At 47.1% G+C, this 20,435-nt stretch overlaps 1 protein-coding gene across 4 annotated transcripts; it reads left to right on the forward strand.

Moving 5' to 3' along the window:
- The first annotated feature begins 309 nt into the window (after positions 1–309).
- On the forward strand, positions 310–19,364 carry SINHCAF (SIN3-HDAC complex associated factor). Of its 4 annotated transcripts, none has more exons than XM_072872662.1 (6): positions 310–463; positions 11,064–11,211; positions 13,299–13,398; positions 14,358–14,484; positions 15,876–16,026; positions 16,903–19,364. In XM_072872662.1, the coding sequence occupies exons 2-6, from the start codon at positions 11,084–11,086 to the stop codon at positions 17,063–17,065; spliced, it is 669 nt and encodes a 222-aa protein (XP_072728763.1). In that variant the 5' UTR covers positions 310–463; positions 11,064–11,083; the 3' UTR covers positions 17,066–19,364. The 4 variants fall into 4 exon arrangements, with proteins under 4 accessions (XP_072728763.1, XP_072728753.1, XP_072728772.1 ...); XM_072872652.1 differs by lacking the exon at positions 310–463 and adding an exon at positions 878–1,214; XM_072872671.1 differs by lacking the exon at positions 310–463 and adding an exon at positions 3,455–3,667.
- The last annotated feature ends 1,071 nt before the right edge of the window (positions 19,365–20,435 follow it).

The raw sequence follows: 20,435 nt of genomic DNA on the forward strand, positions 1-20,435 counted from the left end.
AGGGCGCTTGACGCCATGGGGACGTGGGAGGGCAGCGCGTAACCCCGCCCCCGCGCCGCGCGGAGGCAGGTGCCCGGGACGGGCCCGCCGGGGCTGGGGCCGGGGCCCGCCCACCGGGGGCGGGGCGGGGGAGCGGGCCGCGTGCGTGAAGTCATCTCGGTCGTCACAATGGGCAACACCTCCCTCCTCCCAGGCTTCCCGCGCGGCCTTTCTCCCTTAAAAGGACAATGGGGCGCGCAAAGCGAGAGGGCTTGATTGAGGAGAATGGAGCCGTGGGAACGGCGCATGCGCAGAGCGGCGGGCGCCGGGGGAGGAGTGACGGGGGGGCGCGGGCTGGCGCGCCCGCCCGCCGGGGCCGGCAGAGCGCCCAGAGAGGCGGGGAGCGCGCGCAGCGGCGGGGCTTCGCCGCGCACCGCACGGCACCGCACGGCGCGGCACGTTTGTTGGCGGGCGCGGCAGAGCGGTGAGTGACTTCTTTTGCTTTCTGCTCGGGGGGAGGAAGGAAAAGTACAGCCGAGAAGGAACGGGAGGTTTAAACCGGGTTTTTTTTTCCGTTTGGGGGTTTTTTTCGTGTTGTTGGGGTTGTTTGTGCAGCAGTCGGTGGTTTCTGTTCAGTGCAAGTTAATCCCGGAGCCTGTCTTCAGTTCTGCCGCGGCGAAGAGACTTTGCCGCCTGAGACAGTTTGACACGCATGGCTGCTGTGCGCGGCGTTTTCTCCCTTTTCTTCAATTAGTGGAGTTTAAAGGAGGTGCTGGCGGGGAGAAACGCCTCCCGCATTGTTGCAGACCCATCCCGAGAACTCTGACTTCCCCCCCCCCCCCCCCCAAGTACGATCAAAGCTCTAAGTCGCAAGGAGGAAGCGCAGGCGGGCTCCCGACGATTTAACTCCAAAAGTGGTCCTCGGCTGCGGAGCGGGTTAGGGAAACCGGGCTGCCCGGCGATGCCGGACTGCACGGCGCCCTTTCCCGGGCCGCGGCTGCCCGCCCAGCCTCGCCACGCGGGCTGCCAGGCACCGCCGGCCCCGCCGGGAAGGGCGGCGCGGCCCCGCCGGCCGTGCCTCTCGCCGGTGCGGAGCGGGTGGCGCAGGTGCGGCCCCGCACCGCACACCTGTAGCGCCGGCGCGCACAAGTTGGTGCCAGCGGGGCGGCGGAGGGCACGGTGGTGGCCGCCATCCCTCCCCCCCCCGGGGCGAGAGGGGGCAGTTGTTTTCATTTGTAGGTATCGCTAGTCTTTGCGGAGGGGTCGGGGTCTGTGCACGCCCCGAGAGCGGGGGAAACTTGCGGCTGTGGGCCGGCGTGACACGTGCTGCCGGTCGCACGGGTCGCGGCGTGGGGCCTTCTCCGCCTCGGCGGGCGCCCCGCCACCGGCCCGGTGCGCGGCGTTGCCGGCGTGGGGACGGTGCGGCGGGCGGCGATGGCGTCCTGCCGCTCTCGCAGCACGGCGCGGGTGAAGGTCGCTCCCGTCCCCGCCAGCGTGTGCCCGCGCCCGGCGCCAACAAGTTTCAAGTCCCGGCTTCCGCGGGGCTTGCGCGGCGGAGCGGGGCGGCCGGCGTGCCCCCGGCGCGGCACGTAGGCAGCGCCCGGCTGCGGGGAAAACAAAGGGCTCGCATGTGTTGCGGGCGCCGCGGCTCCCCGGCGCGCCGGGGGAAAGCGCTCGTCCGCGCGGGGGGGGGTCGGTGGGGTGGGTGAAACTTGTCCCGCGGGGGACGGCGCTTTTTAGCGGCTGGCTGCCGGTTTGGAGGACTTCGGAGGGGAGGTGAAACTTTGGATGCACACGCGCTCCCCGAGGTGCCACGCTGCCCGCGCGGCGCGGGCGGGCGGGCAAGGGTGGGTGGGCGAGCCCCGCCGGTCGCCCCCGGGGCTGCCGCAGGGTCGGGGACCGGGGGGGTCCGTGTCGCCCCCGCCGCGGCGTGCCCGCGTTGCTGGGAGGTCTGCGACGGCCCTTTGAAGTGCAACTGTTGCCATGTTTGAATTACGTCAGGGCCGAGCCATGAGGAACCAGAGCGGGGCGGCAGGGGGGACGGGACGGGACGGGACGGGACCGGGGGGGCGGCGGCGGGAGGCGGCCGTCACCCTGCCCCGGGGCAGGGGTCGGGGTGCCCGGCGGGGCTGCTGCGGCTCGATCCCCGCTTCCCGCCGCTGCCCCCCGCCCCGCGCCGGATGGGGCGGCTGCACCGAGACCGCGTGGTGGGGCGGCGTTTGCAGCGCGGGGGCCGCCTCGCAGCGCCCACCTCCGCGCTCGGGGCTTTTCTCCCCGGCGCGCCGCCTGTCCTTCCTGTGCTCTTTTAATTTATTTTTAATTTTATTCGTCTTTCGGCAAGTCGAACGCTTGGCAGCCCCGGGGCGGGGGGGGGTCGGGGCCGCCCGCGTGTGTGCTCCCGCCGCTCCACCTGACCGGCGGGGCCGCCCGCGAAAGTAGGTCGTCTGCCCCGGGGGGGGGGTCTTTGTTCCCGGCGCTGCCGCTCCTCCGCCCGCCGCGGCCCCCAGCCGCCGAGCCAGCCCGCCGGCGGTAACGGGCGGGAGCGGGGCGTCCCACCGGGACCGGCGCTTCCCCCGCGCCACGCGGTGCTCGGCGGAAAGCGGCCGCCGCCGCCCGGCCTCCCGCACTGCGCCTGTCCCGGGGGCTGCGGGAGCGGCGCGACCAGGCTCTACCTCTTCGGGCATCTTTGATCGCTGGGTTTTTTGTGTGGTGTGGTGGGTTTTTTTTTTTTAACTTGCAGTTTTGCGCCAGGGAAATGCTCCCAGTCGCGCTCTCCCTTTCAGGAGACAAAAGTTGCCGTCTCCTCTCGTACGCCCGTCTCCGGATGCGTGTAGCTAAAGGGATTTAAAGGGACCTGCCAAACCTGTTGTTCACTCGGCTGTGCCTTAGCGCAGCGAGCAGGGCTGAATCCTGCCTGCCCCGGGGCTCCACCCGCTCCGCCGGCGGCTCTCTCCTGGCGGGAACGGCCCCGGTCCTTCCCACAAAGAGCGTTGTCCCCATCGGTCTGCTGACGGGCGGTCCTTTGGACCCAAATTATTCGATAATCATTACAAGTGCAACAAAGTTCGGAGCTGCGCCCCGGCGCTGTCGCTCTGCGGGCAGCTGGCGCAGGATGCTGCCCCTCACCCTGCTGCTGGGCGCCCGCAGCACGTGTCTCCTGGCTGGGCTGAAGGCAGGGCCCCCGCCACCGTCCCCTCCCGGGTGGGCAGCGGAGAGGGCCCAGTGTCCTGAACTGAGCCCAGAGCTTCAACAGCGTCGCATTTGTGGTGGAGGCCGAGTAACATACTTGAGCACGACCTCTTTTTTTTTTTTTAATGCTCTCTTTTTTTCCTTTTTTTTTTTTTTTTTACTTTGAATTTTAATTCGATGCTGGTGGAAGGTTGACAGCCATGGAGACATCCGTTTAACCCTTTTACAAGGCAAGCCAGGAGGGTGACGGTTCCTCCGCATACCCCTTTACTATTGTGTGCTTGCTTCCAAAGGTGAGACTGTTTGTCAGCCATGTGCCCAGCGTGTGCTGTGGAAACCCCCTTCTCCCCAGTCAGCACATAGCTGTAAACTACACGGTGAATCTGGCTTTTTTAAATAAAGAGAAAAAGAGTGCACAAACTCTGCAGCGCAGGGGCAGACAGTGAACTGGAGGCCTTTCTGCTGACGCCAGTGGCCACTGAACTCCTTTGGCACCCAGGTAAATTCCAGGTTTCTTGGGATCTGTGGTCCGTGGTAGAGAATCAGCAAGTAACAAGTCGTGGGATTTTCAAACACACCCACAGGCACGCAGCATCCAGCTCCCACTGAAAGTAGGTGGGATTGAGTGCCAGAGCCTCTGGGAAAAATTCCTCCTTGCTTCCCTCCCAGCCCAGAGATTCTCAAAGAGGACCTAATTGCCTATGTTTGCAGTCTTTCGTTTAAAAAGAAAACGTCACTGACTTAGTAGTAGAAGATGTTAAAAGAGCTGATAAATTGACACAGGTTAAAAATAACATTAAAACTGTGACGGTTTGTTGTCTTACTCATGCTGAACGTCTCTTTCTGTGTCACCAAACTCTCTGCTTTGCATTGATTCTTAACACCTGATGCTTTGTACCTCTTTCATAATGAGATGAACGACACGCAGAGTCCTGCTTGACAACCAACTTCTCCTTCAGACTTGCACCCCTCGTAGCACTTGCTTTTTCACAGAAAGAAGCAGCTAGTGAGCTGGGGCTTTTGAAAACTGAGTGGTTAAGCAGAATTCATGGGTGGGACTCCATTTCATGACTCAAGCCTTTGCATTTCTGTAGAACGTGCTCGGTCCAAAGTCTAAGTGAAATGACCAGTAATATTACTTAAGGACATGGAAATGTATGAAGTCTTTTTAATGAAGTCACTTCAGCTATTCTGCCAAATAATTACTACTACTTCTGTTTAAGTCTCCATCAGGTATGTTATCCTCTTTAAAAAAAAAAAAAAAAAACAACAACAACAAAAAAACAACAAACCAAAAAAAACCCAAAACACAAACAACAACCAGCCAAAACTGTTCAGTGTCTCATGATGTCAAGTGTCTGTGATGCTTTTTCAGTAGCAGGTAGTTGCAAACAGCATCATAACAGCTGCAGTGACTGTACTCAGATAAGCATCACAGACTGAACTCCAGCACTTGCTTGAGAACATTCCAGGTTTTCCTTGCAGGGTTCCTGATCAGGCTGAGCGTGGTGTTAGTTATGCAATAGGAGTTTCCTGGGGTGGGGTGGGGGGGGGTGGGGTGTCCTCTTTCAAGATGGAATGTCTGCAGGTGGGACAGGTTTGGGATTTCCCCCCCACCCACCCTCCACCCGTGCAAATCTTCCTGATTACTGTTTTCATGCTTTGGCCTATGCCTTCTGGAACACTAAATGCATGGCAGTTTAGAGGAACACCAAAGTGGCTTAGCCTTTCACTTCTCTTGTCTAAATAGGTTAGGTACTTATTTCCCACTGAAGATCAGCAGGTAAGTAGGCACCTTTGTGACTTGACTGCTTCTGAAAACTTCACTCAGAACAGCTTGTGACCCAGCCAGGATGCTGTGGAGACTCAAGCATGGGAAAGAAATGTCCGGTTTGATTTTTGATACATGCCTGGTAGTTGCTGCCAGTTGCATCTGGTGTGCTAAGATTTCACTGCAGCACTGAGCGCACAACGGGTAGCTGTGGATGACTACCAGCAAAAGAGTGAGTTACTTATTTTGGCAGAGGAAAGATTCCTGAAGATGTAATTTTGACCTTTTATTGATTTTGCTCAGCTCATCAAGTGAAAACTCCACAGGATGCTGTTTCATTCAGATGTGCCTGGGCTGTAGTGGCCAAATACAGCTTTCCTCCAAGTAAAGTTGTTTTGGGTGGAGAGAGGAAGGAAAGTGGAAGGAAAATCTGAGGATACAGGGGACCAGAAGAGTGTACAGTATGCACAATTCTAAGGTTATGGTTGTTGAAAATTAGCCACTCTGTTTTGAGCTATAAGGACAGATGACAGTGTAAAAAGAATGTTTTTGCAAATACTGAAGTTGCATTTTCAGATTACTCCAGTTAGCTTGGTCTCTTACTTCCTTGGAGCATTCTGGCTTTGGGCACGTTAAAATATGGTTTTCTGGGGTCCAATTTTAACTTCTATTCCAAAGTTTCTTTTTGCAGCATGTAAACTCAGGGGGGAGGTATGTTTACATTGAGTCTCTGATACAGATCAGCTCCTCTGTTGATGTACAATTCTCTGTCCTACAGTTGATTTTCAGTAGAGGTATTGCAGTTTATTTCAGCAGAGGGACAGGCCCAAGAATTTATTAGCGAGACAAGCAACTCTGCTTCTGGCGCCATAGACAGCTCTGGAAGCATTTTTCATGTGTGTGCATGTGCCTGGGTGTATGCACTTGCAGATGTAGAAGTCAGAGCACGTATATTCTTTCTATGTTGAGGCATTTGTTTCTTTTCCTTTAAAAGAAAAAAATTGTACTATTTTAGCTATGTTTCTTAGTTCCAGTGAAATGTTGTAGGGATGAGCATTGTGAGATTTTTACTGACAGGAACCGGCTGCATCAACATATGTAGGCTAGATTGTATTTTTTCTGTAGCTCAACTTCAGGGAGGCTGTGCCAAGGCTGTTTTGTACACAGAAGGGGAAGTCAAATCATTTGCAGGGGTTCTCCTCCTCTCTGACAACGTACTAGGAGTTTGTGAATGCTCCAGGGTCAGAGTGAGGAGATGGGAAGAGAGGAAGGTATTGAGTAGTTGTACTGGCATCCCTCCGCTCTCCCATAACCCCAGGGAATGTTTCTCTTTCAGCTTTGCAAGAAGCAGGTGAGCATGTTCCTTCTGACTGGCCTGATAATTGTGTTACAAAGGGAGACATGCCTGCCTTCTAGGAATTCCTTCCTTTCTGTTATAAAAGGTTTTCATTCTTCTTGGGTGATCAGAAAGAATGCAGAAGGAATCTGGAAAAGCAAATGAAAGTGGCTCAGCTTTTCTTACTTTAAAAGAGTTCAGAAGTTCTTCCCTAACTTGAAAACTTCAATGAGCATCTGAAGCAATACCTCCTTTTAATTTAGATCATCAAATTAAATTTTGTGAAGAAAAGTAAGCACCAAATTCTAGTCCTGACAGGTAACAAAAGCATTAAACCATTTTCACACGCGTATGATGCGTGCTGCTTTTACTAGCCGTTCACAAATGTAATAAGCAGGTTGTGGTTTTTTTAATTCCTCACCTACTTTACTGTTCTCTGCTTGACTCCTAATTTTTTGCAAGACAAGTCTCTATTTTTGATGCTGCTTTTCCAGAAGTGAGAGGGCAGAGGGATGGAGAGAACTTGTTCCTGCAGTCTTTTCTGAGTCCATTCAAGTTGCTAAAGCAGTTGTTGCTATTCCCCCAAGTTCTCCTTTAAACTTCTCCTTTTGCAGGGAGACCAGGGAGGAGGAGGACTGCTTTTCCCCTGACCTGGGGGAACACTGCTCCCCTACTAGTGCAGGTAAATCTCCGTTTCTGCAGAATGACAAATATGCTCCACTAGGATTTCTGATTCTTTGCTGGTGAGCTGTCCCTTTCACTTCTGTGCAACTGCTGATTTAAAAGACATCATATAGTTCAATAACATGCTTAAATTTGGCAAAATTATCTTGTCTGATGCTTTTTAACTTCTGTGGAGCTACATTCCTACTTGCCATCTTTTTATCCATCCCAAATTTCACGTGGTTAAACTTCCACAGCTAAGATTCAGGCGTTACGGTAGCTGGCAGTCTAACTCCCTGGTTCTAATTTGAGACCTAAATTGCAAAGCTTTCAAGTTAAACCTTTTAAAGGGCCCAGTCATATGTACTTCTAAGTACACTTAAGTCTATAGAAATGTAGTGTCAACTCCAGCACTAGACACACAATTATTAGCTTTAGAATGGAAGCTGACACAGAGAGCTTTAAGTTTAGCAGTGCCGATAAGTACTTCTAGACTCAAATGCTTCTACATTAGCTATTAAGCTGTCCAGCTGACAGAATATTTAGTGTATAATGGTCAAATGGCAACTGTTTAGGATTAAATGTGTAACTGGACTGACGCCTTCCATTTATAACTGCACTTCGATGCAGTTGTCAGAGAAATCTGTTTTACTTGTGGTTTTGCTAATAGCTCTTCCCCATTCAGGCGTGATATATGGTAATACCATTGCTGACCATTCATCAAGTGGGAAACAGATGGCACTAGTTTCCCGTCTATTGAAAGATTGTGTTGAAAGGCTGCTCCTGTGAGAATGGCAGCAACGATGCAAAACAAAATATTTTCAGAATATACGTGTCTGATGCCAGCCTTTGCCAGGATGTTAATTGTAAACATGCATCTTGTTCTACTGTGGTATAAACACCAGCTGGTGACAGAGATCATCTCATCAGCATCTGGATTCCTGGGAGAAACCAGGTTAGAAAATAAATCAAATTGTTGAGATCAGTTCTGTGTCTTGCCCTGTAACAGTCAAGATGTTCTTACTGCTTAAGTTTTGTGGTGCAGTTAGTCTTTGACTTTCTAAAGAACCACAGACTTAACATTGGGGGAAGTCAAGCAAAATCTAAAATTGCTGTTTGGTAGTTGGAAATTCCCAGGTGAACACGCTGGTGGATCTCCAGAGGCTTGTTAAATACAGTGTTCTCAAGAAACTGTCTCTTGAAGGAGCACATCGGATGCTAAGAAACAAAATACATACTCTAAGTGTTTGCCTACACACTGTTTATTTGTCTTGACAGTCCAGGGATAATAACCCGATTGGGCTGTGCGTTCAAGTTTATTTGCTAAGTGTCCCTGAAAACATACCTAAGCAGAAGCAGAGAGTAGTTCTGAGTCTAACCATCCCTCAACAAACCCGTTCAGCAAGTCACTAGTTGGATACTGTCTTTTACTTTACAGCTGCTCCTGGCCTTCAGGCCAATGCTGTGCTATAGAGGGAGCAATGAGTCTCTGAAGAAGCCTAGCAACATTTGGGGTGACTTTGCTAGATATTTGCGCAAATCATCTTCGCGAGAACCCAGCCCTAGGTGGGTTTCACAGCCTTGTGCTGTAAATGTGCACCAAGAAGAAAGGAATACAGCACTTCAAGCCTATAGCAAACAGTACGAGTTGGGACAGGAGGGAAGGAAAGACCTATCCCCTCCATCTCTCTCTTAACAAGTCCCTTGCTGTCAACAGGCTCGGCAAGGGGTTTGGTCAAGACAAGCTTTTTGGAAAGTTGTGACTTCTATCTTTCTACATGTTTGTGCAGTAGTAATTGCAAGGAGACACAACCTCAGTGGGCACCAGGTGGTCTTGTATTATAATATGCTAGACTGAAATGTAAAAATGTACACTTTCAGCTGGATATGGGTTCCTTAATGGATTTTGTGTAAGAGTATTAACCCACAATATTAGATAAAACTTTCGCTTTTCTGTTGTTCTCGGGAGCCTGGGAACCTTGTGCAGAACCTTGTGCGTCTATTTTGCAGTGCTGCCATGCTCTGATCTTCCCCTCTGGGGTGGGGGGTTGTATTTTTACCTCTGTGTGGAGGACTGTGACTAGGCCTGGGTGGCTCACTAGCTTTTGCTGTGGTCCTGCAAAAATACATAGGATCTTTTTCCCTCACACGCAATCTCTGGCCGTTATTAGGCAAGCACGATGCTAGGTATAGTCGTTTTGTGGAAGCATATTTTCGACCTCACTTGAAGCTGCTTTTCAAATTATTTTATTGCTGTAATGATGCGACAAGTCTTGGCACTGTAGACTGAAGATTTCAGCTTAATTTTCTCTGTACCTCTGGAGGATATTAGAATTATGTCCCTTACCTTCTGGCAGGTGGAAGATTTGGGGACAGATCCCTATGCTACATATATTCACCAGTAACCCAAGTTGGGGTATTAGGACTGGGCAGTCCCTGGGACCAAGAAGTGACTGGAAGTTCCCTCTCACCAGATTTGCCCACAAGCGATGGAGACGCTGCTTTCCCAAAAGTCCTGCCTGAGCTACTGGGTCTTTCAGTAGTATTTGCGGGGAGGTAGTTTTTTCTGTTAGGTTCTACAAGAATATAATGACTTGGCCTTTTGTTAGGGGAAGAGGGGGAAATCTTGTGCTATTTGCATGGCTCCGTCTAATTTTAATTTTTTAAAAGCAGAAGTTCTCAGCAGTGGGACCCTGTTCTCAAGGAGCTTCCTGCAGCCGGTGGCCTCTCTGAGCAGTTAGCGTGTGATAAGAAGCAGCAGAGGTGGCTGCTCGCTCCCTGCAGCAGGTGGTTGAGGCAAACCTTGCACCGTGGTCTGTTTTAAAAGAGAACCTCTTGGAACGGTCTCCACCTGTGTTACAAGCCAGATGCTGTGTGGCCTGTGAGGACTTGCTGTATGTCCAGGCCCAGCGCCAGGAAAGCACCGTCTTTGCTCAGTTGTTGGTTTGGTTTTTTTTTGAAGTGCTGTGGGAACTCTGCTTGCTCTGACAGCTTCTCATGGCGTGTCAGACTGTGCCGAACAGGAGTCTGCACTGGGGAGAACTGATTTGGTGGTGGGGACATCATGTGTTGAAGGGATCTTTGTCATGGTGACTGCAGTAAATCCACTTGTAACTAACTTTAAAAGTTTATGCTTGCAAGACACCTCCACCCTACGTTACCTGCTATGATAGCAAATCCCAGCCCAGGTGTACTGAAAAGGATAGGCAGACCTCTAAGAGCAGCATGGCTTTTGGCTTTCTGAGCTGGTGCTGAGTTTGCAGAGCTGGTTGTTAAGAAGAAGCAACTTCCCTGTAAATGGAGTACCTTTTGCTCCGGCGTCATTGGCGGTGGCTGGGATGTGTGGTAGGCGCATGCTGAAATGTGCCCCAGGGCCCTGCTCCCCGGCCCTTTTCTAGCTGGGTTTCCTTCCCATGGAAGGCGGGAGGGCGAGAACTGAGCCTGTGCTGACATGGAGCTGGGATGCTCACCCAGGCCTGAGAGTCAAGAAGTGCTCCTGGGTCCCGCAGCGCAGACATGGCCATTGAGGGCTGGGTGGGACTCCACCCTGCTGTTTTTAGAGCAGCTTTTCAGGTATGTCTGCCCTACAGCCTAGAGGTATGACTGCAGTTCGTTTAAAATGACTCCTACTCACTTTGAACAAAGTTTGGCAGGGATGTTTCCAACAAACACTGGTGATGATGACGAGGTAGTTCAGTGACCCAGGGTTCAGCTGCCAACTACTTATCCAGAGGCTCGGGCAGGTTCACACAGCCTGTCCTGCAGCCTGTTTTGCCACATACATAGGGCTTTTGTTAGCCAAGTCAGCTGCATTCACACCTCTGGGTTGTGCTGTTGTAGATGTGCCCTTAGAGTAGAATTGTGCAGTAAATGAGCTTGTCGTGAGTCCTGCTGGGTATTGCTTAATATTACAGCTGTTGTTATTTTTCTTTTTTTTTAATAAGAAAATGTGCGCTAGGTGCATCTGCTCTTCTGGGGCAATGCAGGATAGAGCTATGGCCTAATCTAGCAGTTTCCCATCCTGAATTATTATAATTTACTTTTGGTTTGCCCAGTGAATTGCTCAGGTTTTTCTTTCAGTATTTAACAGTGATAAGTAACACCAGTTCCCGTTTGTTTTCACAGGCTACAGCTGGGAGGAAAAGATGTTTGGCTTTCACAAACCGAAGATGTATCGGAGTATAGAGGGCTGCTGTATTTGCAGAGCTAAGTCTTCCAGTTCTCGTTTCACTGACAGCAAACGTTATGAAAAGGATTTCCAGAATTGTTTTGGGTAAGATTCTTTCTGTAGTCAATGTCGTGGTCGGTCTTGGTGTTGATCTCGGAGCCATGAAACTGATGTGCTGTCCCTCTTGCTCTGAGAGACTGAAAGATTAGGTTAGCAGAGGGGGGTGGTGGGGGAAGGCTGGCTTCAGCTTCCTCACAACTTTCCTGGCCAGGAGGGGCTGGATCTTCTGCTGCTGTGTACGGTACTGTTTGGTTGTCAGTCTGCTGTTGCTGCCAGTGGAGAGCTGCTGACAACGCAACAGTGAAGGGTCAGGCTCGTGCCTCTCCCACCTCACGGCACGTGGAGGGATTTAGACCCTTCTCAGTCTGTGCGTTTTGCACATGTTCCTTAGAGGTGTAAGTTCCCACGCAAGGTGGTAAACAGCTCAGGTCCATGGAGGTTTTCTGTGGCTCTGAAGATTGGACAATGTTAAACAAAACTTGATGGGTAAATATTTAGCAGTTCCAGCAGGGTTTATGCACAGTACCTTCTTTCAGGTATTGGTGCCTTTGTTCAAATAGGGCATATCATGTTATTAAAACTTCTCATTGGAAACCCATTGTAATGGAAAGTGAGCATCAAGTAATTAGCTTTCCAATTAGGTAATGTTGCACGTAATGTTACTTGAGAGCATTGGTAAGCAAAACTATAAAAACCAGTGATTTCTTGTACCAGCTGCTGTGACCTTTAACTTTTTTGAAATAATTCCTAAGAACTTTGACATTCTGTCTAAATTTGTGCCCCTGAATTGTCAGCAAAGCAAATTCTTCTGTGATAGCTTGTAAATATTTTTTACTTTGTTTATTTTGAATTTTTTTTCTGAGGCAATAAGAATTTCTCCTGTTTATGCTGTAGTTTTCCATGAATTTATTTCCCCTGGAAAAAAGTGTGTTGTCAATAGATATTTTCTGCTTTTTCTTTCCATTCTTGTTGGATTACCTCTCATCAAAACCTTAGGCCCGAGTGGAGATTTCATGTATCGTATTAAAAACTATATATACATATCAGTATTGCTGCTCTTGTCTTGAGTGCTTAACTTCATATGTGTAAATAAATCTTTGCAATCTTTAGAAATATTTTCCTCTCCTCCCCTTTTTCTAGAAACACTCCTTTCAAGTGTTAAAAGGACAAAACCAAAGCTTTATAGTGCTTTGTATTTACCATGGATTTTTGTACATAAATCCAGTCCTGACAATTTTCCTTGTCATATTTCTTGGCTAATGTCCTTGGCAGTGGAAAGACTGTGTGAAGGCCCATTGCCTTTTTTTTTTTTTTTTTTCCTTTGGTAACTACAGTAAGGAGGCTTGCCGTATACCAGGGCCTTTGGTCTTGTGCTATCTGAAATATGTTTGCCAAGGTAAAAATGCAGTCTTAACACTGAGCAAATAACAGCTTATCTGAGCCTGCCCCATTCATCTATAAATGCTTCAAAGTCTTCCCATTTAAATAGCTGAAAAATCAGTGTATCCCTTTTATATTTCTTTTAGCATGGATTAGCAGTAGAGATGATTTCTGAAGAAAGCTTGTTAAAGGGAGCGAGTATTGCTGTCATTCCAGTGAATGCTGTTTCTGAAACCTTATACTACGCTTATGCACAAGTGTGTTAGGTGGTATTTGTTACTCATCCTCGAGGCTCTGTGAGAAAGTTAAGAGCTGAATAAGCTTTTGTCAGACCTCTGAGGTCTGTTCCCAAATGTACGTTCAAGGAATATGATTATTCCTCGTCCTTCCCTCTCCAGCCAAACCAACCAACCCACTGGAACTGTGTGTTGGATCTTTTTTGTTTGTTTTTTGTTTTAAAAAAAAACCAAAACAAAAAACCCAAAACCAACTGAAGGTGACAGGGCTGTTGTTTTTAGTGCCCCTCTGGTGACAGATTACACCACCTTTTATTTCTATATGGAAGAGTCCTTTCTGAAAGTGAGATCTAGTCTTTAAATGGCAATGTTTGAGCACCCCAGATGAATTGTAATGACTGAAAAACAGAACTTGAGAACCTTTTCCATCAATCTTGATGCTTCTTGCTGTTACCAAGTGTGGGGGGGTGCTTTTATTAACAGTTGTCAAGTGATTTTTGCTTTTGTTTTTACCAGGCTCCATGAGGCCCGCTCAGGAGATATTTGCAATGCCTGTGTCCTTTTGGTGAAAAGATGGAAAAAATTGCCAGCAGGATCCAAAAAAAACTGGAATCACGTTAGTCATTTATTTCTCCTCCACCCCAAAACTAACTCGACTCTAGCTTAGTCCATCCTGCTAGAGAGGGGAGGTGCTGGCAAGGATTTGGGTTTGCTATTTCCCCCACACTCTCCCTTCCCACCCTCAGCACCTCTAAATCCTTCCTGGAGTATTTCCTGTTACATGGCTCTTATCTGTCTTCATTTGGCTTATGTGCAAATGGTGATTATGCAAGCCTGGGATGGAGTCACAGACTAACTTACCTTGTAATCCCTTGTTTTCACAAGCTCATAACTTTGTCCAAAAGTCTCTTATGACACTCAAAACATTTCAAATTTGGCCTCTATCCAAAATTGGTTGCGCTTTTTTAGTAGTTTGAGCAAGGTGACTTGCTCAAGCAACACATAAATCAATGTCATTTAGTCAGAGAATTACAGTGACTAATATCTCGAAGCTATTCCTGCTGATATATTCTGTTTTGATACATCTAATTCAGTTTGGGCCTGGGGCTGGGAAGATGATCAGGATTCTTTGCGTATGTTATAATCTTTATTCAGGAAGCCTTGGTGGTAATGGGAGCCAGAACTATGATTATTACTACCACTAGCTTTATTCAGAAGTTAAATTGATTATTTAAAAAAAAAAAAAAACTCCAGGTCAAATGCTTGGCAGACACTCTTAACTGAACCTGTATTGGCTTAAACAACTGTTGTCTACTACACTGAATTTGTCAAAAACAGGAAGAAGGCAAAAGTTGAACTGAATGTGCTTTTTAAACTAGTTTGCTGCATTTTCCTACAGACTCAGCCTCTTACAAACCAGATTTAAATGAAACATAAGAGTGTCGGTGCACAGAACTGCCTTGGTTTAACTAAATTGGTTTTGAACACCTTCAGCTCAGTCAGTACAGGTACCTTGACTAGGTCAGTATCCGGGCTTGATGCAGAAGTATTATGCATGCATTTTCTGTCTTCTAGGTGGTAGATGCCAGGGCTGGACCCAGTCTTAAAACCACATTGAAACCAAAGAAAATGAAAACTCTGTCTGGAAGCAGAATAAAGAGCAATCAAATCAGCAAACTGCAAAAGGAATTCAAGCGGCACAGTAAGTGGATCCAAAGAGATTTTGCAATAAACTTCGGCCTCCCCTAACACAGGTTACTGTTAACTGGCCAAGCTGAATCACTACCTAGATTCAATTGTACGCTCACACATTTGGGCACTCCCTGTTTTCACAACCTTTCATCCTCCAAGGACTGGGAGAGGGAGTAGAACAAGGAGGAAAAGCTTGTGTGCCAGGTGGGCTGTGAGACAGAGGTGGGGGAGTGGGGAGCCTGGCTTGAAAGTGTAGGCAGTTGTAGCTTATGTCCCATGCTTAAATGACGTGTCTCTAGAAAGAACTTCTTGGGCAAGACCCTCATTGACACTGAAGTTGGAAAAGGTTTCCCCCTGCTCTCAGTAATGTGCTATGGCCATTTTCAGCTCTCTTTTCCCAAGAAGCACTGTTCTGTTGATACAGCTATCAAGTTTTTCTTCCATATGTATTTTCAACCCAGGCTTTCTATTTAGCCTAGATTTTATTTTTCCCCCCTTTAAATTCCTACCGTGTTTCCTTACACCTTCCTCTGCCGGTCTCGGTGATTTCTTTCCACTAGTACTTAGACTCTTCAAATAGATTTGGATTCATAGCTTTCCAACAAAGCCATCTGCCAGTTACACTCTAAATATATGTCAGTACTTCAGGTTTTTCCTCTAAAGCAAACTTCCCTGCTTCTTAACTGTTGCTGACTTGGTGTTCTCTCTCTTTCAATTATCCTACCTGACCTGAAGGAAAAGCTCTCCAAAGAATCGGTAAAAGCCCTGACCCAAAGAGCTTGTATCTCCTCATTCAATGTGCTATAGTTAATCTAATTGTGTTACTGTAGGTGCTAGAGATGATAAAAGGTAGGCTAGCAGACCCTCTGTAAGGTATGTGTCTGCTCTGAGTCCATAGTTCATAGTCTCGATCCAGCAAAAGCTCAATACTACCTCACTCATTGCACTAATGAGAAGAGCTTTGCAAGACTTCAACTGAATGGGTAAGAAAGGAGATTTACAGTGAGAGAGGAAGTACTAGGTCTGAAGCACAGATCCCCATTGTCTTCAAGGATCTTCCAGTGATTCCAGAGCAGGACTAAGATCTTGTCCAAAGCATGGCCTGCATGGGCTATGTTTGAGAGCCAGGAACCGAAGCCTGATCCTGAACCTCTTTCCAGTCCCTCGTGTACAAGGATCCCCTCCAGTTCTGAGGTCTGTCTCCCAAATGCTGTCAGATAGTCTCACTGTTGAAATTGGCAGGGGCAAGTGAAAAATTAGTTGTCGTTGTTAGGTTTTTCTTGTTAATTAAAAAAAGTCTGTGTCTCTGTTCCCAATCTGCATGCGACCTTTTGCAAGTCAGGAAGAGGGCAAGTCACTGGATGCATATCCTGATTCTTGCATTTGTTCTTTCCCCTACAGATTCTGATGCCCACAGCACCACTTCGAGTGCCTCCCCAGCTCAGTCGCCCTGTTACAGTAACCAGTCTGACGATGGCTCTGACACAGAGATGAGCGCTGGGTCCAGCAGAACACCAGTTTTCTCCTTTTTAGATCTCACGTATTGGAAAAGGTAAAAAGCAACAGAACGTGCACTCTGTGCAGATAACAATTCACTTCACATACACAGTGATCGATTCTGCTTCTTCAGGAATTTGCTGCTGCTGAACTTAATTTGTTTTAAGGATGTAATTTAAGTCACAGAGTATTATACAATATCTGTCTGTCTTTGGAAAGAAATGCCATGTGTTTAAGACATTTTCCCCTATCTCCCTCCAGTTCCCCAAATACTAATACAGTTGCTGGAAAATATTTTTACGTTTTGGGGAGTAACAGATAATATTCCTGACTGTCATTATCTTGTCTTAAAACTGCTCTATAGACATGATATGTTACCAAGTACAACGGTGCTCTCAGCTTGCCAGCAAAACGTAGCATTTGATTTGGTTGACCTGTGATGGCAGTGATTTAAAAAAAATAAGAAATAAAAAATCTGGAGTGGGAGGAAAACCACAAGATTTTCTGGGAGCTGATGAGCTTGTTATCTTTTATTGCCTGTTGTGACACAGTAATCCCTTGTTTAGCTAATTGCTCTATTGAAATTGTTGTGACTTTGCTGCCTCCTCTCAAATAGTGTTTGCAAGTGCATTGTAGTGAAGGTTAGTTCAGCCCAGATAGTTGTGTATCTGAAACTGCTCTGGGAAGTAAAATGGGAGACTTAGTTTTGTATAGACATGAGTTTGGGGTTGTTTTTTTTCCTTCTTCCCCCCCAGTGGTATTGTGGATTTAGGCACAGACTTGTTTTCTCTTTCTGAGCAGCCTTTTCCCTGCTATCCTCTGAGCTGGAGGCTCAGAAAAGTAGTGTCTTAGGACAAACTGGTTTTTTGCATTTCTGTAAATTCTGTATTTCGAATTCAAACTCTGTCTCTCTCCCTGCCATTTCTTCCAGGCAAAAGGTCTGCTGTGGAATTATTTACAAAGGGCGTTTTGGGGAAGTCCTCATAGACACTCATCTCTTCAAACCTTGCTGTAGCAATAAAAAGTCTGCCACTGAAAAGCCAGAACAAGAAGGACCACAATCTCCAGCAATTTCCACCCAAGAGGAGTGGTGACTTCTTGGATAGCTGCAGAAGGTTATACAGATCCTCTTATTCTCTGGAAAAATACTAGAAAAGTGACTGTTCACTTTGGACACCTGCTATGCTGCCAAAAGACTATTCCCTAGAACTGTTTCGGGTTTTACTGCTACAATTCCACAAACTCTGAAGCCAGTTTGTATCCTTTCAGAAAGACTGTACATAATATTTAAGATGCTATGGAACACTTCGCAAAGCTGAATGCTGCTGCAAGGTTGTCTAATCTCTTCCCCCCTCCCCCCCTTCCCCTGCCCCCCCCCCACTCGCTTCACAAGTGAATATGAGGATGGGGTTTTGTATATTAAAGTATATGTAGTTCATGTTTCTGTATTGAAAGAAGCAGTGGTTGTAAAGCATTTTTTTTTAAAGTTGGTTGGTAACCTCCCTTAAATCCCCAAGAAAATATTTCATTCTTAGACATGTATAAGTCAATAAGATGAACTAATACATAGAAATGTTATAAGTCACCTCTCTAGTTATATAAATATATATTTTTTAAAGGTGTGGAGATCTCACCCTATACTACTGACATAACAAAGACAAATATTTCATCCCTCCTATGTGACACAGACTGGTAAACTGCAGACATCTCTACTACAAGTGGTAGTTATCCGAGAAGGCCCCCAACATAAAGTGCTCTTCAGAAGAAGTGGGAGAGCTCTCCTCCTCAGCGAAGGAGGAAGATTTACCTAAGTATTGAACATAGCAAAATGGGAGGCTACTTTGTTTTAACCCAGCAGCAGACACCCTGGGCTTCATGTAGTAACTGACTGGTGATTAGAGATGGACCAAGAAAACATCTTGATGCCCAAGTTAGGTGTAGATGATGGCCAAAACTGAGTAACTGCTATCTGTTGGCCCAGTGCAGCTGAAATGTGACCACAGACCAGACTTCCTGTTTGTTTTGGACCTGACATAGAACCAAACCCCTTGCTAAGCAAATCAGGCTCTGGTCTGGGGACATAACCTGATTGCAGCCTGAGGTCTGGATTCACGACTGCTGTTTTGGAACCCTTCCCCTGCAGTGCTTCTCTGTGTTTGGGTTTTGTTTTTTTGTTTGTTTGTTTAAACAACCACCAGAATAATACTTTCGTGAATACTGAATATGAAAAGTTTTGCTAAGAATGGTGCTGTACTGAATCGAGGCAGCTCTGTTTGCATACATGATCAAAAGATAGTATTTCTTCCATGGATTCCCAGACAAACTTGTGTGCAAACCATTGTGACGCTCCTTCAAACTCCACTTTGCCTGTAGGGTGGAAGCAGCTTCCTGGAAGAGTGTGCTGCAATTTTAGCTCCCAATTGCTTCATGTTCCTTTTTATGAAGGTTTAACTTGTGTAAGTTGGGAATTCTGCTTTTCTTTTGTTTGTTTCTGGTTTTGGGGGGAGGGGGGATTTTTCTTACTATTACTCTCTTGGATTATTCTACAGTGGATTGCTACAAGCTTTCCTTTTTGTGAGAGTCATCGGCATAATACTGTGGGTGGGTAGGGTTTAGGACTGGATTTCCATGTAATCTCACTTCCTGAAATAGGAATGCTTAGCAAATGAAAATACAGGTAGGGAAAGATATGCAGGTTTTAAGAGGAGCCTCTACCCTCAAAAGCTTTTTTTTTTAGATTTTTTTTTTTTCCTCTCCTTCTGTTGGGTAAGCCAGCCTCTGGAGAGAAAGAACATCAGGGGAAACAGGGCTTTGATTTATCACAGCCTTACAGCTTTCATTGGTCTTATTTTGCTTTTCCTAAACTGAGATTCTGAAGGGAGGACAAAGCTGCCTACCTTGCTTTCATCTGCAACCAAATAGAATTATAGAATCATTTAGGTTGGAAAAGACCTTTAAGATCGAGTCTAACCATAGATGCAATGGATACTTGCTTGTATAATGGCTGAACTAGGTTGGTCGTGTCTAATAAGGGCTTGAGCAAGAGTCCTAGCTGTTTTTGCAGACACCTGCTTTCATTTGAATTTGTGTTTTCAGCATCAGTAATTCTGGACACCTAAGGCTGCAGTATTGGTGGTAGGATGTGCTCTGATACGGATCATCTCTTCTGTATTTATTTATTTATTGCTAGATTTCAACCGCCAACCGCTTCCCCTACTCCCTCCCACCTCTTCGATTCCTGGTAGTAATACAAAATGAATTGTATGTAGTCATGCACTTTGTATTATTGTATTAGAAATCTATGGAACCTGTTTTGTACTTTTATACTGTTCAGACACTTGTAATCCAAACTTTTTTTTACTAGGGTAATGAATAAATTTAGACTTATTTAGAAAATAAACAACTTCTCTGTTTATTTCAGCTTTGTTCCATTAATTAGACCTAGTGTTTGAACCAGCCCAGGCAACCCATGTTTCTATTTGAACAAGACTTCAAGACTTTTTTTTTTGGGGGGTGAGATAATTCTCTTCCTATTTAATTTGGAAAGAAAAGCAGGAGCAAGGGAAGGAGACGGTGTTTATTATGATAGACAGCTGTCTTGGGGCAGAATCACAGAACTTTCTCTCGGCACTGCATGTGTCAGGCATTCCTTTACTGGGAATGGGTGGTGCTGACATGGGCTGTTTCTGGGGGGGCTTGCTCTCTGTCTAGCTCACCGGCACTCAGCGAAGGCCAGATGAAGCAACAGCATTAAAGGGTTGGTGCTGACAGTGTGTGGAAACATCCCTTTCCAGATCCAGCGGAGTTGGTAGAAGAGACTAGTGCTCTTCTACTGAAGCTGGAGCCTGGAGTGTTTCTTCCCACGACAGGCGTAGTCAGCTGGATAAGCTCCAGGAGACTGGTGGGAGCAAGGTCTCTGGCAGGAGATGGCAGTGAGTAACTGAGTTTAGAAGAAGATGAGGCTATTCCCTGATAATGGGGAAAACATTGCAACCTTAAGCATGATGGCTTGTTGCAAGAGACTATTTTGGACTTTAGTGGAGACACTGATTTATTCCTGCTGATATGCTGGCTATTTTCTTATAAATTGAGTACGATGATACCCAGAGGTTCATGTAGAAATCATTTCAGTGAATGCTCTGCATAGACTGCAAGACCACATGGTTTTAGTACAATAGCGTCTATTTTGGACATACTTTCATTATCTGCTGTAGATGCCTAAACATGCCTTGGGCATGAGTCGGTTTACCTAAAATGCTCTATGTAAAGTCACTGAAGAGAAGCAGGTGCACCAAAAGGTGGTTTAAAGCAGGTAAGCTTAGTACGTATCCCACTCTTTACAAATAATGAGTTCTTTTTCCTTCTTTCTTTTACACTGCTGCTGCACGCCAGTGACTACAGGTACTGTCTGGGTAACCTCTGGGTGCTGAGAACATCAGTGTTGATGGACACAGGGCTTTTTTT

Source organism: Ciconia boyciana, chromosome 1 (genome assembly GCF_034638445.1).
Source record: "Ciconia boyciana chromosome 1, ASM3463844v1, whole genome shotgun sequence".
NCBI lineage: Eukaryota > Metazoa > Chordata > Aves > Ciconiiformes > Ciconiidae > Ciconia > Ciconia boyciana.